At 42.0% G+C, this 19,022-nt stretch overlaps 3 protein-coding genes across 3 annotated transcripts in view; 1 reads left to right on the top strand and 2 right to left on the bottom strand.

The window, feature by feature from the left end:
- Positions 1 to 1,197: 1,197 nt before the first annotated feature.
- Positions 1,198 to 9,293, bottom strand: znf653 (zinc finger protein 653). Its single transcript, XM_037793441.1, has 10 exons — positions 8,798 to 9,293; positions 8,272 to 8,312; positions 7,300 to 7,617; positions 6,640 to 7,196; positions 6,365 to 6,536; positions 4,313 to 4,397; positions 4,044 to 4,161; positions 3,837 to 3,951; positions 2,908 to 3,007; positions 1,198 to 2,748 (listed from the first exon to the last, which is right to left on the bottom strand). The coding sequence occupies exons 1-10, from the start codon at positions 9,079 to 9,081 to the stop codon at positions 2,571 to 2,573; spliced, it is 1,968 nt and encodes a 655-aa protein (XP_037649369.1). The 5' UTR covers positions 9,082 to 9,293; the 3' UTR covers positions 1,198 to 2,570.
- Positions 9,294 to 10,449: 1,156 nt separating this feature from the next.
- swsap1 (SWIM-type zinc finger 7 associated protein 1) lies at positions 10,450 to 13,057 on the top strand. The gene is made up of 2 exons (XM_037793229.1): positions 10,450 to 10,837; positions 11,640 to 13,057. Exons 1-2 carry the CDS (start codon positions 10,568 to 10,570, stop codon positions 12,207 to 12,209), a joined length of 840 nt encoding a protein of 279 aa, XP_037649157.1. The 5' UTR covers positions 10,450 to 10,567; the 3' UTR covers positions 12,210 to 13,057.
- Positions 13,058 to 13,714: 657 nt separating this feature from the next.
- epor (erythropoietin receptor) overlaps positions 13,715 to 19,022 on the bottom strand; it is a 6,259-nt gene continuing 951 nt past the window's right edge. Inside the window, exons 2-8 of the mRNA XM_037793228.1 lie at positions 18,898 to 19,022; positions 17,869 to 18,035; positions 16,894 to 17,045; positions 16,603 to 16,759; positions 15,748 to 15,835; positions 15,535 to 15,622; positions 13,715 to 15,342 (exon numbers count right to left, since the gene is read on the bottom strand). The exon at positions 18,898 to 19,022 is cut by the window's right edge and continues 11 nt beyond it. Coding sequence (XP_037649156.1) covers positions 14,602 to 15,342; positions 15,535 to 15,622; positions 15,748 to 15,835; positions 16,603 to 16,759; positions 16,894 to 17,045; positions 17,869 to 18,035; positions 18,898 to 19,022 — 1,518 coding nt within the window. The 3' untranslated portion in view covers positions 13,715 to 14,601. The remainder of the gene's footprint in view (positions 15,343 to 15,534; positions 15,623 to 15,747; positions 15,836 to 16,602; positions 16,760 to 16,893; positions 17,046 to 17,868; positions 18,036 to 18,897) is intronic.

Here is a 19,022-nt window from a genome sequence, read left to right as displayed (position 1 = left end):
CAGAAATGGAATATAATATTAATAAGTATGTCTTCTTTAGTGTATAATCACTTGAAAAAAGTTATCGTCACCTTAGAATGAGCCGTTTGTATCTACATGTGGAGGGGGTCCTCTTCATGGCTCCGGCCGCCATGTTTCTACAGTAGCCCGGAACGGAAAAAACACAAACACTGGCTCTACATAGGGCCATTTGCGTTTTCACATCAGCCACCGTAGTTCTCCTACACACTTGGCACACATACGAATTTTCAGTTGGTTGCAATCTGCAACCTCACCGCTAGACGCCACCAGATCCTACACACTGCACCTTTAATAAGCTGAGCAGTCACATTTAAATCATACTTTATCTTTAATGTACCATACCAGTGTTTTGCATATTTTAACCAATTTAATATCAAATGATGTGCCTTTAACATCCCCGCAGAACACTTTTCAAGGCCCACAAAAAGGTCTCCTTTAATGGAAAATATTTTCGATCAAACTTTAATTGCTAAGTCCCCCTTCAAAATTCTTTGTAATTTTTCGAAACAGTAGGTTGTTGATTTCAGACAGAGGTACAAAAAAGGAGGCCTCTCGTTTCTAGCCAACAACCGTTGATTTTGAGGACTGAGATGATAGCTGTGTCACTGAAGTGTTTTATCGACTTTAGCTTGCCAGCTATTTAAGCTAACGTAAGCTACATGAGTTGGCTGAAAAGGCCGTCTGCGGTCGACTTTTTAATGTTTGAAACTGACTCCTTTTAAAACAAAAAAATCAGCAATGGGGTCATATAAACTTGATGGCTACGTACATGAAAAGACTGAGGCTAAAGCTACATCTCAGGCAAAAAGTCAGCGTCCTCACCAGTTGATGATCCATGTAGAAGACATGGAAAATAAAGAAACAGCATTGTTCTTGTATTGCAGTGAAGAATAGTTAGTCTTAGTATTTTAAGTATAAGGAAAAATGTACAATTAGACTGGTATTTTGTTCGAACAAAACTCTGCTTAACGTTAGCTGCTAAGCTTGGACACTAACCAAGACAGTGGTTCGATTTGTGCTTTATACGTATTCATATTTTCAATCAGTTTGACTTTTATCACTATGATAGAAAAGGCTTTCAGGATGCCTCGTTTGGTGAATGTAACACTATCTCGGATAACAAAAAGTTAGCTTAACTCTGATATAGTAGCATCCTGGACTGGCTCCCACACAGTGGGGAAATACAACACAGTGGGTGTGCTTGTCGTTTTTTTTTTTTTTCAACGTAACCTGCAACACCATTAAATAATGTAGTATGAAACACAGCTGCCATTGGAAGTAACAATGGGTTACTATTGTAGATAATAAGCTAGTTAGCTGGCCGTGCTAATGTTTACAGCCGATAAACGCACTGTTTAATCCAATTCTCACACTTTTGCTATGTGATTTTGTAAAGTTTAAAAAAAAAGAAAGAAAGAATGAAAGAAAAAGCCAAATTATTTATATACGGAGTATCTCTCTTCTGTATGATCTCTACATGCACACCGCCTCAACCTGTGGAGAAATCCAAAGCTTGACCAACCTGCTGCGCCTAGTTATGGTTGTTAAGCAATGAGCTGTTTGGGGGCAAGGGTGCTATCAAACGGTTTAATATCGGGAATGGGAATGTGACATCACCGACAACAAGTCAGGCATTTTTGGAGGATAAAGGGTGAGAGTGCCATCCGTTGGCTGTTTACTGAAAGTGTGAAAAGCTAACACAAAATAAGATTCAAAAGCCGAATTGTAGTATATATAGTATACAGTCAGACACAAAGGTAGGCTAATGTTATGGGAATCATTTTGTAGATTAATTATGCAGTATTAGACGATGTTTTGTTAGTATTCCGTTAGCATAACATTAGCTAGCTTATCTTTGTCTGGATGATTGTGTAGTTGGTATTTGGCTTGTAGATCTTAATGTCCTATACCTACCCGGTTGTAAATTGGTAAATTGGACATCGGCCTCAAAAGATTAAGATCTTTTGAACTGCTGACAGGTGTTCACCAACACCAAACACATCAGTGACCATAACGTGTGGAAAACTGTCACGGTCCTCCTAATTCATAATAATCGATATCATAAACTAACTTCAGTTTTGTAATATATCGCCCCTTTGCCTCTGTTAGCCTCTCTTCATATGGGTATTTGTCTTTCACACATATTTTATACATTTCTGATGATGAACGATTGACAGATGACGGATGAATAGACCGGTGACAGACAAGTCTACCGTAGCTCTGTACGCTTCCCTCTTCCAGTGTTCCCATTCCCTGTTGAACACCATTAATGAATAGTGGATTATGCTTTTTTTTCTCACCGTAACAAATATGTTCAAAACCCATATTTGGGCCCTGTATGCTGAAACAGCTTGTGTCCTGCACAACTGTTAGACTGGCCCACTTTCTCCACTGCTTGTGTGCTCACAGGTGATGTTCATATCATCCTGGACACGAGAGGCCAGACAAACACAGCGAAGGAAAGTCTGTCTCTTCACCAGAAGACTTCCTTTGGTTTCCGAGGGCCAACCTGTACGTGTTACGCTCCTATCGCCAGGTGTCCGAACACCTCAGGTTGCCTGTTTGTCCGGGTGGCTCTTTAGCTTGTGGAATTTTACACTGTCCAGCTTCTCGAACCTTTTCTCACAGAACTCACAGGTGAAGTTGTAGTGGGCCTCTGAAGTGTGCTTCTTCATGTGCCAGTTGAGGGACGCACGCTGGCGGCACTGATAGCCGCAGATTTCACATCTGACAGATGACATGGGTGAGAAGACAAGGAGGAAGGAACGGGGAAGAAAAGAGGAGTGACGATCACGTAGATGATTATGGGACATATGAACTTCAGTCTAACCTGCTCAGAGCAAAATTGCGTAATAATTAGATCTGTTTTCAGCTTTAGTAACTTACTGGAGCGGTGTTTCTCCCGTGTGGGTCCGCCTATGGACCTCCAGGTGATTCTTACGCTTGAACGATTTTCCGCATGTCTCACAGATGAAATCTCTGACCCCTGTGAAAAGATTCCATTACACTTGGAGGTTAATGAAAGTGAGATTCTGAAAATGACAAGCGTGTATTTCAGGGCTGTCAAAGTTAACATGATAATAAAGCGTTAAAGAAATTAGTGGCGTTAAAATGAATTTGCATTAACGCATTAACACAACTTGCAATTTTTAGGTTGTAGCGGGCTCAGTTTTAAAGAGTGAAGACACTGGTATCATATGAAACTAGGATAACCTAAGGAATCCATTGGTACCAACTATGTCATACTAGCTTGTCGTGAAGGAGGTTAAATAACGCTCCAAACTTGTGCTACATTTTGGCGAGGAAAAACTGGCCATTTTCAAAGAGGTCCCTTGACCTCTGACCTCAAAATATGTGAATGAAAATGTGTTCTATGGGTACCAACGAGTCTCCCCTTTACAGACATGCCCACTTTATGATAATCACATGCAGTTTGGGGCAAGTCATAGTCAAGTCAGCACACTGACACACTGACAGCTGTTGTTGCCTGTTGGGCTGCAGTTTGCCATGTTATGATTTGAGTATATTTTTTATGCTAAATGCAGTACCTGTGAGGGTTTCTGGACAATATTTGTCATTGTTTTGTGTTGTTAATTGATTTCCAGTAATAAATATATACATACATTTGTATAAAGCAGCATATTTGCCCACTCCCATGTTGATAAGAGTATTAAATACTTGACAAATCTCCCTTTAAGGTACATTTTGAACAGATAAAACGTGAGATTAATCACGATTATCTATGGACAATCATGAAATTAATCGGGTTTAAATATTTTAATTGATTGACAGCCCTAGTGTCTTTGTGAGCCCACCTGAGTGGATGATCATATGGCGATGCAGGTGGTTCGACAGGTAGAACTTCTTTCCACAGCCCGGATGGGGGCAAACCTTGGTCCTCCCTTTCCTGTGAACTAGGTTGACGTGATTCTACAGAGAGAGGGAAGTGAACCACAGAGAGGGTTATTTTAAACTAAACAAACTGAAGCTGAAATGTAAAGCATGAATGAAAAATGTTTTACCTGAAAGCTGCTAATAGCTACATAGACTTGACTGCAGCCCTCGTAGGGACAGTGGAACATCTTGAGCATCCCGTCTGCTTCAATGACTGGGCCTCGCCTGTTTCTCTTTGACCTGACACTGCAAAAGCAGACACCGCAGACTTAGTTCACAATAACAAGAGGACACTAAGTGGAGGGGAGTTGGATTACCATATCTGCTGAGCTCCTAGACTTGTCTGAATGTCAACCTGCACTGGAATTCACCATGTAGAGTATTGCGGGCCACTAACCTGCTCAGACCTCGCTGCTGTTCTCTGTCACTACTCAGCTCCAAAGCGTCATCAGTGGGCTGCAGCAGCTGTTTGTCACTCAAACCTGCAGAGAGAAAGTGGGATTACAAACTGACTCTTGCAGGTATTGGCTGAATCAGAATGTCATACTAGTCAAGAGACGAGAGACTTCAGAGATTTGGTCCAAAGTATGCTGGAGCACACAGATTTACTTTGTTGCCTGAAAGGGATAGTTTGGTTGTTTTGAAGTAGGATTATATGAGGAACTTATCCATGGTCAGTGTATTACCTACAGAAGATGGCGGTCGGCATGCCCCCAGTTTGGAGAAGCAGACAGGAGTACCAGCACGGGAGCAAAGCAATGTACTGCTGTGGATGGGGGTTTATGACAATTACAGGGGTTTTATAATGGAGTCTGGTGGCTTTGGCGAGAGCATAGATGGATTCGACTTCAGTTCAGAAAGAGCTGTCTGACGGCAAAGGTAAAGCAGTGAAAATATTCTACATATAGCGTACACTTAAACTGATATTGATTTTTTTAGGTAGGCCTTTCTTTTGGTTGTCTAAAATACATTTTGCCGCCGGCCACGTCGACAGCAGTACATTGCTTTGCTCCCGTGCGTTAACTCCTGTCTGCTTCTCCAAGTTAGGGGCGTGCCGACACATACATATACTGTAGGCCAGTGGTTCCAAACCTATTTTCCTTGAAGACCCCACCTAGTTGTATCCAAGTGAAGCTGAAATAGGAAAAAAATAGTTTTTTTGAAATAGGGTTTTGACCGCGGTGAAAATGCTTTGAAATGAAAATGTTTCTGAAAGACGATTTATAGCCAATAATACTTTGACTATGTTCATCAAAACATACCTGGATTGACCCAGAGCCTGTGGATGCGTATTCTAACTTTAACTTCAGGGTGTAGAACATCAAAACTTTTACCATTATATCTTTTGTCCAGTCATGAACGGTATTCTGGTTATGAATGTTATCAAGGTTTAGATCTAAGGATAGGATGTTTGCATGGAGGCTACTCATTTCCATGAACACTGTACGTTGTTATTACACAGTGCTGCAAACAAATGAACCCTGAGGGGGAAGTGGCAGCCAGTAGTTTCATTAAATTATATAACAGCGTCCCTTTATAGCAGAGGTTCTCAATCTTTTTTACAGCCAAGGACCCCTTACAGGATAGAGAATGCATTAAACATATTTGCGGATTCTACGAGTCATTTGTTAGATCAGAACGTAATTTATGAACTATTATGCCAAACCAGTTGTCAGAAAAAACGTTAACATTGTACGTTTCTGCAAACCCTTGGATGCATTGAATGTCAGAGTTTCTGAACCCACATTTTTTTTCATATCAGCCTTATATCACGCTTGCAGAAATGCACAATGACACGTGGTTAACCCCTTAACACTGGCCTTGTGGATCCAATGAGCACAACTGTATTCATGTGTGATGATGTTAGTCCCCATAGTAGCCATTTCATATAGTGAGACCATTTTTTAAAATTTGACCTCACTGTATAAAAGGACCTGTGGTGACCTCTAGGATAATCAAAGCCTCATGAAACTTTACAACCACAAACTACAGACCTGGAGCATTCAGAGGATGGATGGCTTTCCTAGCTGGATTCACAATAAAAGAGTTTCTGAGCAGTTTCCAGAACAGAAGCGCTCACCATTCAATCACCGAAACATGCAATTCCTGCAGAAATCTCCAAATGTCAAAAGTTTTTGATACCAAAACACAGCATGGCTTTTTCTATGGTGTTCCTCAAGGTCTTGATGTCTTAATGTGGTATTTTGAGGGATTATTGATCATTTTTATTAATTCTCGAGTGATAAAAAAAAGGTAAAACTCAGCACCAAATCTGTGTAACAAACGGTATCAACCCAAAACTTGCTGCAACAAATTATGAGACATAAGTGAGCATGGAAATGCCCATCATATACTTCCATCATAATGTTCTAAATTGATTGAGCCATCCTGTTCACATTTTGAGTAGCACCCAAAAAAAAATGCAGCGCCAGTTCTGAATGTAGCGCACCTGTCATGGAGTCTTCATCCTCTCCTGTTCTGAGTTTTGAGTCAGAAACCTGGTTGTAGGTGACACCCCCGATGACAGTGCAGGTGACTTCCTCCACGTTCCCGCCTGCCATGTTGAGCTGGATGCCCTCTGACGCCAGAGCCTCGTAGCTGGGGCCAGTGATGATAATTAACTATGGATGGAAAAAAACAATGAAGCTCTCTCCCCTTTCCCCTGGCCTAAAAACTTTGAGAACTTCTGCTTTAAACATCTCTGCAATGTACTCATTCACCTACCTGTGAGCCTTCCAAATTGGTCCTCTGGTCAGGAATCTCACAGCTGGTCACCACCGTCTGCAGGGCCTGGGGGTCAAACAGTTCGCTCTGCTCTTGCACCTGCATGGGCGGCGGGACCGACAGCTCTGGCTGAACTCTGAGTCCGATTGAGCCGCTCAAGCTCTGCGACAGCACCGAGTCCTCGTCCGTCTTCTCCAGTTTATCAATTAAGGATGCCGTCACTGTAACGCACTCGTATCCGTGCGGTATAGTTCTCATCTCTTCTTCTCTGTCGTCTCTGTCTTGCCTCAGATCCTCAGCCTCCTCAGCCTCCTCAGCCTCCTCAGCCTCCTCAGCCTCCTCAGCGTCCTCCTCTGAGGGGATGGAGTGAAATGCTGCTGCGGAGGAGTCTTGCTGTCGCTCCAGGACCATCTCCATCTCCCAGACAGGCTGTCCTGTCAGTGGAACATCCTTGGAGGAGGCCTCTAAACTGGGCTGGTGGTCTGGAGTTGCAGCCTGTCCTATTGGGCTCATGGTTGTATGTTGTACCTCAGAAACATCAACATTATCTTCCACATCTACAGAAAAGCAGATAAATAAAAAAAAATTTACCAGCTACTCATAAACATTGAAAGTGGAAAACCCCAAAATGAGTCAAAGAATAAAGTTATCATTCTGCACCTTTGAACTGTTTTTGAACCTCCTTCCTCCTCTTCCTGCTCACTACACCTTTAACCGTGGGCACGTCTGTTTTTGCTGCACTCTCTTCATCGCCCTCTCCATTCACTCCCTCCTCACATTCAGAGTCACTAGCCTCCCTCGGTGGTGAGAAAAGGTATTGCACGAACGAGTGGTTAGAGTCACATTCCCAGATGGCAGCAGTGGAGAAGTTGAGCTGGGGCTCCAGGGCTCGGAGCTGGGGCTCGTGAGGGCAGAAGCGGGAGTGCTCCTGGTACCAGCACACCAGGCTCTGGAGGCTGGACACGCGCTCCTTCCTGTCTGGAAAACAAGAAAAGTCAGCCGAAAGAACGATCGCAAATGAGTGAAGAACTGGATTCCAAGAGGATTTTTTGTCAAATTTGAATGTAAATGTGAATCCACTTGAATCCCTTGTTGGATAAACATTCAAGAGAGCGAGAGCAACAACTCTTTGTGCAAAAAACCCCAAACAACTCAATGTACACAATACTTTTTTCCCTACTAAAACCCATTCCTACCAAGAAAAGGAAAAAATGGATTAAAAGTTATGACTGAAAAAATATATATATATCAGGGTTGTCAAAGTTAACACGTGTGATACATTTTTAAATACACTGTTTACCATTGGCAGAGAATTTTGGCAAATTTTTCTTGTGCACTACCCACATAAGCAGCTGTGCTGCTCATCCCACAAATGCATGATCCTTAGAAGTTGGACGTCATTATGAAGGTAAATAAACAGGCTTTCCAACCATGTAAAATACAATGCCAATTAGCATTGTAACAACAGAGAAATAATCCACCAAACACAAACTTTTTTTTTCCAGGAGTTTATATACAACCTGGCTACTCTATCACACACACACACACACACACACACTTATGTGACACTTATGTGACCAAAACCTATGTGACTGATTTAAAATATCCCTATATGTCAATGGCTCCACTCACCTTTTTTCTGTTTTACTGAGACTTCTGGAGCAATCTTCTTCCTGTAATGCAGTAAGTTGGACAATGACTGACTGGTCAGGTTAAGCAGAATATATATATATATATATATATATATATATAATTATCAACATCAATAATATAATAAAAAAAATAGAATAATAAAAAAATAATAATAATATAATACAAAATATAACAATAATAATAATAATATATATATATATGTATATAATACAAAATATAATAATAAAAACATAATATTATAAAAATATAAAAAATATATAATAAAAAAATATAATAATAAAAAATAATAATAAAAAAATAATAATAATAATAGATAATAAAAAATAATAATAATAATAATATAATAAAAAAAACAATATAATAAAAAATAATATAATAATATTGGCTGACAGTATAAAGGGAACAGCTAATAATATTACAGCAGACCATTTAGATAAAGACGTGCACGGGTCTGGTTAGGTTTGCTTGTATAAACTAAACCAGGCATTACTTCTACTGGCCTTACCCGCAGTATTTCTGCTGGTATTTGTCTCCATAGGTGGAGTTGAGCAGGATCAGGTACTCTGCCAGTCCAGCATCACTCAGACTGGTCCTCCTGCGGAGCTCGCTCCACAGCTTGTGCGACTCTCCCAGGTACACCCGCCTCACATCGTACTTCTTTCGGGACTCAAGACGTCTCTGAGCTCGGTCGGAGTCTGTGAGCCTGGGTCGTCCTCTGCAGCGCCTCAAAACACCTTTCTCCGGGTCCCCTGCTTGCTCAGCGTCCAGGGGAACTTCCAGCTCTGCCATCTTCACAGCTGTTGTGATTAACCGGACCTCCCGGAAGTTATCAGACTTTTAACAGGAAGTACTCTTACAGACGCCTTTTCCCGGTGGTTTTCCTACACCATGGGATTGTAAACTTTGCCAAAACATAGCCGTGGATCACATGGGTACATATCTGTTAAAAAATACTATTAGAAATACCCACTGTGTACACGGAGAACCGCAGCGGAACGGTACAGCAGAAAAGGCGTTTTTTTCCACACGGACCGCAACAGCACGGACACCAATGTGCTGTAGTGATGGGAATTCAGGCTCTTTTTAGTGAGTCAGATCATTTGGCTCAGCTCACCAAAGAAGAGCCGGCTCTGTCGGCTCCTAAACGGCTCTTAATTTATACCACTTCTGCCTTTTATAATTCAGCCAAATTTAGCTTTAGCTGTTTTGACCCATGATTAGTATGTTTGCAGATATATCACTTAAATTATTCAATATAATTATACTAAACCTTGTAATTTCCAGAATACCGTAATTTTACATGCTGCTTCGTTTCCGACTGTCACTCATCTTGTCTGCTATTCGCACTCTTCTCTTTTTCTCTCCTCCTCTCCCTCCTGTTCTGTACCTGTAGACCGTCAGCGCACCACGCACCCCCACCCCTCCCTGCTTGACGGTATGATCGGTGTCTGTCATCACCTGACTGGTCGCACAGACGTCATCAACACAACATTCAGTCCCAGTCAGTGCATGGAATGTACGTGGCGCGAAGAAAATTGTCCTATCATTCTGAACTGAATTAATTAAAAAAAAAAAACGGCTCTTGGACGGGAACCTTCTCTAATGGTACGTGTCCACAGGGGCGTTTTTATCGCGAGGGGACGCTTCCCAACATCGGACGATTGGTGGGCTGTCACTAGACACAAGGCTGCCCCACCTGATTGGACGAACGCTTTCCCGCCATGGGCTGCTGCTCCCAGCTTTCAAACCGGAAACAGTATGGAGGCTCGTTTGGAAACTTTCTTCTCTTATTTCACGAAAATAATTCACCGAAATGTGTTTCTGAAAACATTTGAGGCGAGAAATAAGCCATGCAGTTGCTAAATCTGTCTTTATTTTGGATCAACAACGTTTATTTTAAAAGATTCTCGGGAATTTCGAGAGGTGGCGTGTTGCGTCGGACCCCCGTGATTTACATAAAGTAGACTAGCCCTCAACTTTATGCAAATGAGGAGCGGGCGTTGTGACGCTCCATTTCTCGAATCGCGACGCCCCCCTACCAGAATGCATTGCGCGGCCGCTTACATAGACAATGAATGGGGAGCGTGGAAAACACGGAGCCTGTGGACACGTACCATTATCGTTCAATTAAAAGAGCCGGCTCAAAAAGCCGACTCGTTCGCTACCAACACATCACTAATGTGCAACATGTAAACAGACCGCGGGAAAACGTCAGCGTGAACATCATTAACAGACACATACCTACAGGACAAAGTGTATCTAATGAGTTTCAGTCATGACAGACATTTTAACACTTGTGTTTCGGACTTTTCTGTCCCAGACGGATGTAAAGAAGGAGCTCACGGTCCTCTCTCCATCAGCATCAACCTGCAGCACGCTGCTGGTCGGAGACAGCCGCATCAGCCGCTCCGTGCTGCTGCTGGCGGCCGTGACCGCGGCGTCAGAGACGGACATGAGAGTGATGTTCTTCACGCAGACACAGATCCAGAGCCTCCCAGTGGCTCTGCAGAAGTGTAATACCAGCCTGAGCCCAGAGAGCCTAAAGGTACAGATCACTTTCCTCTGCAACTGTGTGCTTGATATATGTTAACCCATTATAACATTGTAACTAATTAATTTATTTATGGTTAATAAATAATAATAATAATAATAAATAATTAATAAATGTATGCATCACTAGACTAACGTTTGGGTTGCCAGGTTTTGACGGCAAACGATTTATTTATTAACTGGCTATTAAAATGTACAACTGAGGACTTTTGTAAAAAAAATAAATAATAATAATAATAATAATAATAATAAACCTCTATTAATGACGTATTAACAATGTAATTGTAGACTTAATGGCTTATTAGAAAATGAAAAACTCATGAACATTTATTGATGACTTTAATATTAAAGGGACTGTTTGTAAGATTCAGAAATGCTTGTTAACAGCGACACCTGTGGCTGTTAAGTCAACGAAAGTCAGCGTCGGGCTCGCGCTTGTGCTCGCTCTAAATAGACATGCACAAAGTTGTTGAAGTTAAAGAAGTTTCTTAAAGGGATAATAATAATAATAATAATAATAATAATAATAATAATAATAAATAAATAATTGTGTCATTCATTTTTCAAGCAAAAATGCCAAATATTCTGAGGCTCCAGTTTCTCAAATGTGAGAAAGTTTGGACTGATGGCCGGACAAAACAATATGTCAAGAAATCACATTGGGCTCTGAGAAACTGCGATGGCCAATTTTTTGCTATTTGATATTTCATAGACTAAACAATCACATTTCTGACCAGCTCCTGTGATTCGTTCAGATTCTGTCTGTCAATTTAGTTTCTTCTTTCTTTTTTTTTAAGAAAATCAAGTTTTCCTATCCCAGGACAGTGGAGGAGCTGCTGCAGCAGGTGGCCAGCCTTCACGAGTCCACCAACACGTCTCCCACACCTCCCTCGCTGATCATCGTTGACAGGCTGGAGGGCTACCTGTGTGGTCCTGGAGGCGGCAGCCACAGTGGATTTCACCCAGGAGAGCAGTCTTGCGCTGCGCACCTGTCTGCGCTGCTGTGCGACAGCGCTGCCTTCCTCACGCAACTCCTGAGACAACGCTGCCCGAGCTCGGCCCCCTGCCGCATCATCGCCTCTTTCCAGTCGGAAGTGGACACTGGGCAAGCCGGCGGGGAGGCCTCTGCCACAGATCCCATCCTTGATGTTCTTGATCGCTATTTCCAGGTACGCTGTACGCTGGACCGAGACCGGAGCTATGAAGCTGCAGCAGCTGGACTGCAGGAGGTGTGGAACATTTACCTTTCTGGGACAGGCATCACAGAGGCGTCTTCTACCAAAGACTGTGAGGACAGACCAGCTATAGCCCAGGAGTGGCAGCTGTTAATTTCCTCTGATGGTTTAATGGAGTTTAAGTTGGCTTGAACAAGTTGGTATCAAAGACTGTAGCAGTAGGGGAGAAATTGAATGTTGATTTGTTCACTCAGGGAGTTTTGTTCAAAGAAAATGCAAATTTTTTAGCCCCTGGCTTTCAATTTAAAGAGGACCTTTTATGCTTTTTCTCTTTCCTTTTGTGTGTTAAATAGTTTTTTGTGCATATAAAAGGTCTGCAAAGTTACAAAGCCCAAAGTCTATGCCAAAAGGAGTTTCTCCCCCCCACAGAAACTCTGCTCCTGAACTGCCTCAACCGCCTTGATTGAAGTCCCGCCTTTCTTCCGTAACGTAGTGATGTCATCAAGTAACACATCATCAACAACAAAATCTGCATAATACCTACCAAGCGGCTAGTTTTTGCACGCCCTCAATACAAAGCTAGTTAGAGCGGAGCTGGAGCAGAGTCTGAAGAGTTTGGTTCGGTTGACCAATCACAACAGAGTGGGCCAGCTGACCAATCAGAGCAGACTGGGCTTTTCGGGGGGGGGGGGCAGAAAAGATGTTTTCAGCCATGCCTTTCCTTGTTGTCTTATCACTGATACAGCATGATGTAATCTGCTCTGCTCACCTTTTCAGATATCAGCTAAAAGGACCACAGTGGTTGTAGATGTACAATATTTAATGAGTTGACATTTTAAATGACATAAAGCTTTGTCAAACGCATGAATAAAATCTTACACAATGAAAACATTTACATAGACATTGATGAATGGGATTGTTTTGAAAATTGAATAGTGGTTACCAACGTTTTTGGTTCAGGACCCCTTAAAACAAAGTCTGAAAAAGGGCAGACATATACACTGTACATCAAATAAACATATATTTTGTAAAGCATATTTGTGTTTTTTTCTTTTGTCTTATCCCTTTAATCATTTTGTGACCCCTTCAACAATGCATAGATATGTTTTATATATATATTTAGAGTAGCTACAATTTCAATTACAAGATATTTTTCATAAGCCACAAAAGCAAACAAGCGTTAAAACATCTAGAAATGATTCAGTTTGATTTAAAAACTACAATGAATTTAAATGTTTTGAATAGAAACATCGAGGTTAAGACAAACTGTACATGATCTGCTCTTTAGATGGCAGCAGTGACTAAAACACAACTTAAACACGGCGAGAAAGACATTAACAACTACAGTTACATAAGAATGAATATTACCTACAGTAGTAATAATTATACTTCATTTGTTCCAGAATTCTGCGTTTGTGATAAAGTACAAATATCACTGTAATATTATTTACAAGTACAGTGAGTTTTTTCCGATTTGGAAATGACAATGGCATAATGGCTGCGGGGTTCAAGTGTAAGCTCTTTGACTGAAATTTGTTGTTTTTGTTATTGTCCGCTAATCCTCAAACCAACAGTGTTAGTTTCACAATACCTTCAGACTTTCATATCCTGTCTTTGGCACTCAACCTCAAGCCCATTGGTTCTTACTGAAGACGTAAATCTTTAAAAACGGGTCAAAAATATATAAATTAGTATAATTTTTTTTTTAAATACTCTCTAATTTCCTAAAACAGCCGGGCACTGTAGTTTTTAACAAACACTAGTCAAACAGGATTAAATGGTACATTGGTTGGGGACTATTTTCAGCAGTGGATTAATACACATTTGGTGCTCTAGTAAGCACGATGGTGAATGTGAGTTTGACTCAAAATAAACCACTTGTACCTATGTTCATTTAACCATGCTAGTTGCGTGGTTCTAAGAATGGCAATGGATAGAAATGGTATGGGAAAGATTTCCATGTTAACAACTTGCGAGTGTTCAACGTTGTCAAGACGGTTGAATGATTAGAGAGAGGATAAATCGAATCAGGCTTTGGTTACACAGTCAACACTTGTAGGCAAAATGTGGAATATCACCAGCCCTGTCCTTTAAGACATATCAAAGGAACAGGGAAAGAGCATTGGCCTGAATTGTTCAGTCTTCCATTTCAGGATGCCTGTACTGTATTTGAACCTAAAGCCATTCTGTGATTTAAGCTTATAAAAGTACACTTAGCTTGAATAGGAAATCATTATGGGTACAATTGAATTTTGGTGAATTATAATAATTCTGCTCTGATTTACAGGATATGATACTTACAGATCAGCATGCAGACTTTTGCACTGAATATCAGTATTTGGTGTAAACCACGGCAGTGGTTTGGATAAAGTAGAAGTGATATGTGTACATCCAGCGGACTCATCCTCCTGAGTCCATTATCTTAAACCTCGGTATCAGTCTGCTCCCAAATCCTTGGTCCACCTTTCTTAACAGTTGATAAGAGGCTATGTAACTTTGGGTGAATATCCAAAAACCCTTCATTGAGCCTGCGAGACTGCAAGACTCAGTCCATATTATGCAGCCCATCCAGCTTTGCTCCCTCTCAGCCGTCATCGTAGGCGGGGTGTTGCCTCGGCAGGAAGGGTCTTCTATGAGCAGGGATCTCGTTCTTGTAATCATTGGCGTAGATAACCACCTTTCCAATGTCCTCTGCTCTGCTCATGGGGCTGTAATCCATAGAGACCCCAGAATCTGCCACTGCCATGTAGGTGTACCCAGGGCCTTTGATCATCCAGGCGTGGTTTGGGTACTCAAAGCTGGACTGTGACGAAAGGCGACCCGAGCCGGAGCTCTGCTGCACAGATCCGAGGTCGGAGTGAGATTCAGACGACACTGTCTTTCTGGAGGCAAAAAGCACCTCCAGGGGTAAGGCCTCCTCGGGAACGTCATCCAGGTGTTCCTCTTCGCCGTGGTTGTTGGCACTGAGGGTGACGTAGGCGTCTTGGGACTCCAGCAGAGCGGACTGGGAGCAGGGAATTGGGTTCTGGTGGTGCGCCCGTAAGCGGTCCATCAGCCAGTGGTCGTGTGGTGTGGATCTCCATCGCTCTGTCAGAGCTGAATCACCCCTTTCCAACGGCTCTCTCTCGGCGAGCCCTGTCATTGCGTCATTGTCCTCCTTTCTGCCTGTGGTCAAAGCTTTAGAGGCCTTGGGTGGCAAAGGCGGAAAAGACAGTGAGGGGCAAGGGCTGAGCTCTGACAGGACTTCCAGAGGAGATGGGCATTCTTCTGAGTAGAAGAAATCTGGCGTCAGCAGAATGCCGCCATTGGTCTGCCCTAACCATGCCTGTACAAAAACACAACAAACGATTATGAAAACCTTAAGAAGACTGACTTTGACTTCATTTTCTGACATGAAGAGGGTACTCTCCTGAATTTTCCTGCAACGCCATGAGGTTGACATTTGTGGTCTTGAGTGAAATGTGTTTTTACCATTGGATGGATTAACATGATAATCAGGTCAATGTCTTATTCTTACCTGAAAGTCGCCACCATAAACAGTGAAAAGGCCTTTGAACTTGCTGTCAGGAGTTGGAATAGTCGGCCAAATCTTCTTTACAACATACCTGAAAAGAGCACAAATGCTGAAAATATAGTTCTACATGTTGTTTTTCCATTAATCAGTACTGTAAGATGCAACCTTTTTTTTGTTGTGGCTAGTACATAAGTTATGTATTGCTGGCTATCTGACCTTCGATGGGACAGGAACATGGTGAGAGACAGCACAATGAGGATGAACGAGATGATGAGAGTCAGGGATGTGATGAGGAGGTCGAGTTCTGGAGGAGGCACAGAATGATCAAAAAAACATTGGTCATTGCATTGGGAACAGAACAGTGGGCTACATCTGGATCTGAAAAGTGAAGCCAATGCAAAACTTGCATTATTTCTAACAGCCAGCAGATGGCGACTCCCCCCTGGATGCAAAAAGAAGTCTGATTGTATAGAGGTCTATAAGAAAATGAGCCTACTTTTCACTTGATTTATAACCTTGGTAAACATTGTAAACATGAGTTTATGGTCTCAATTGCGAGTTTCAAGTGTTCTTCAATACAGCATGATGTTCATTTAGTCAATTATGGTCCCATTTAGAGTCAAATAGACCATAAAGCAGGGTATGCTTTAGGGCGTGGCTACCTTGTGACAGGTCGCTACCACGGCATTGTCTGGTCTGGGTGTTCGTCTTACAACTTTAACCCTTCCACAGTGTGTTTTCAGTTCATAAAAGTTAATTGTAATAATATGGTCACCTGCAAAAAAACAAGATTGCGACGCAAGATGGCAATGACCAAAACGCCGGACTCAAGACTTAAAAACGGCAGTCCACAAACCAATGGGTGACATCACAGTGACTATGTCCACTTTTTATATACAGTCTATGATTGGGAACAAACTAAGCAAAAGAAAAAAAAACAATGTGTATTGGATCTATGCATTCAGGCCTACAGTAAAAATGTGGGACTATATATTCCCTTTCAAGAGATGCCTATGCTGCTGGGAATATGTAACAGTCATATTCGTATTGCATATGTGAATGAATAGTCACCTGCAGGCAGTGTTTCCATGAACACCGGGTCACTCCAGGCACTCCAATAGCCGTTGTAGCTAATCCCGTCCAGCTTTACACGGACTCGCACCTTGTACTTCATGCCTGGCTGTAGGCCTCTCAGGATCAACTCTGAGCTGGCTCGTACCACCTCGACCTGCAAAACAGTCCTCAACTCATCAATACAAGCCCATATGTGCACCTTCCATTCAACAAACCTGCTGCTCAAAGCTTCATTCGACCTCTAACGTATCAGTGAGGTAATGCAAGGCGTTAAAATAACCGTCATACCTGCCCCACGTGGCTGTCCGCCGGAGCGTAGCTGACCTCGTACATCATGCTGTCATCCATGTACTTGAGAGGAGGAGGCACCCAGCTGACATTCAGCTGGCCTTGCTGATCCGTGCTGCTCACCGTCACGTTAACCGGAGGATCCAGAAGAACTGCCGAGCAGACAGACAGGAGGCAGCTTGTTAGGGAGGATTTTGAAGGAAGTCGAGGAAAAGATTATTCCTCACCAAAAGTCTGTCACACACTAAAACACTGATGCACTGATCCTGATGCAACCCGGTATCCTTGCACATTATCGTGTCATTCATCTCTGTTTTTGGTTCAAACGGTAAACTGAGATACATTAAAACACTCTGTAGAGCTGACAGGAACTGCAGATTTGGGTGATAATTCTCTCCAACTTTGTCACTATAAGTGACTACTTTCACATACAAGTTGTCATGTGATCAATTGTTAAAGGTGCAGTGTGTAGGATTTGGAGGCAGCTAGCGGTGAGGTTGCAGATTGCAACCAACTGAAACTTCTCCCATGTGCCAAGCGTGTAGGAGAACTATGGTGGCTGACGTGAAAACACGGAAACACGAATGGCCCTATCTAGAGCCAGTGTTCGGTTTGTCCGTTCTGGACCTTCTATGGCGGCCGGCTCCGTGAAGAGGACCTGCTACATATGTAGATGTAAACGGCTCATTCTAAGATAACGAAAACACAACAATTCTTATTTTCAGATGATTATCTTCTAAAGAAAACATACTTATTAATATTATATTCAATGTCTGCCAATAGATCACCCTAAATCCTATACTCACTCTCCTTTTAATATAAAAATATCTATTATAGCAGCTTTTAAAAACAGAAAACAGAAAATGAATGAAAATGAATGTAATCCATCATTCTCACTCACACCTTTCAAATGCACTCCTCAGACTGTGCTGTTTAGTGACAGAGTGTGGCACAGTTAGCAGTAAAATAACTCACAGACGAGCTCGATGAGGAGGCTGCGATTGTGGATCAGCATTTCCTCTCGATGAACTCGTATGTCCATTTGGACGAACATCTTGGTTTGGTTCAGATGGCAGACATACAGCCTCTTCCCGTCCGCTGCAGGGAGGGCTCTCAGTGGGCACCTGCTGCTGTTTTCGTTACTGCTCGGGACAGAGGAAGACAGAAGTACGGTGGGGTCAGAGAGAGGATTTTTATCCTTGAATGAAGCCACTAAGAATTCGGACATAGCACTATGCTGGATGGTGCTAATGTTTCATGTATCTAGACCAGGGGTCGGCAACCTGTAGCTCTGGAGCCACATGCGGCTCTTCAGCTCCTCTCCAGCGGCTCCCTGTAGATTTCTTAAAAGAAATTGTGGAAATGAATCTGTTTATTGTTAACATTTTCATTTTTATCTATCATTGTTGTAGGTCTGTGGTGCGACGGTACGACGGAGTATTAGGGCAACATCGAGGAAAAAAAATAAATCTGAGATTTTGAGAATAAAGTCATAATATTACGAAACAAAAAGTTGTAGTATTATGAGAATAAAGTTATAATAGTAGTAGTAATTTTACAAGTTATTTTCTTTTTTTCTCGTAAAGTTCTGACTTTATTCTGGTAATATTATGACTTTTTTTCTCATAAAGTTGTGACTTTATTCTCGAAATCTCTGATTTTTTTTCCCTCAAAGTGACCACTACCTCACTGCAAATGTTTTGCGGCTCCAGGCAAATTATTATTTTTTTTTTCTTTTGCCTAAAATGGCTCTTTTGATAGTAAAGGTTGCCGACCCCTGATCTAGACTGGTGTATTGACCTTTTATTAAAGCTCCTAAAACAAGTCTGTAAAAACAGTTCTTAATCCTTTAATTCATTATTCAATCACCCTGAATTACTAACTACAATATAGTTTCATTTGTAACCTATTGGAAAAATAAAATAGAAAGAGAACACCAGTTTCGTACAGTATAATGATCATATTGGACACCACATGGCATCTACACTACTGAGTGTGACTTACTGGTAGTTGTATGTGAGAGAGTACTGATCCACAGAGCCGGCCCGCTCCTCATCTTCCTCCCAGAAGCATGTGAAGTCCTTCCTGCCTTCAACGAAGCACTTGGGGTTTTCTGGCTCCTCTTTCAG

This window comes from Sebastes umbrosus, chromosome 14 (genome assembly GCF_015220745.1).
Source record: "Sebastes umbrosus isolate fSebUmb1 chromosome 14, fSebUmb1.pri, whole genome shotgun sequence".
Lineage (NCBI taxonomy): Eukaryota > Metazoa > Chordata > Actinopteri > Perciformes > Sebastidae > Sebastes > Sebastes umbrosus.
The sequence above is the reverse complement of the archived record's forward strand: the minus strand, read 5'-3'. Positions and strand labels throughout refer to the sequence as shown.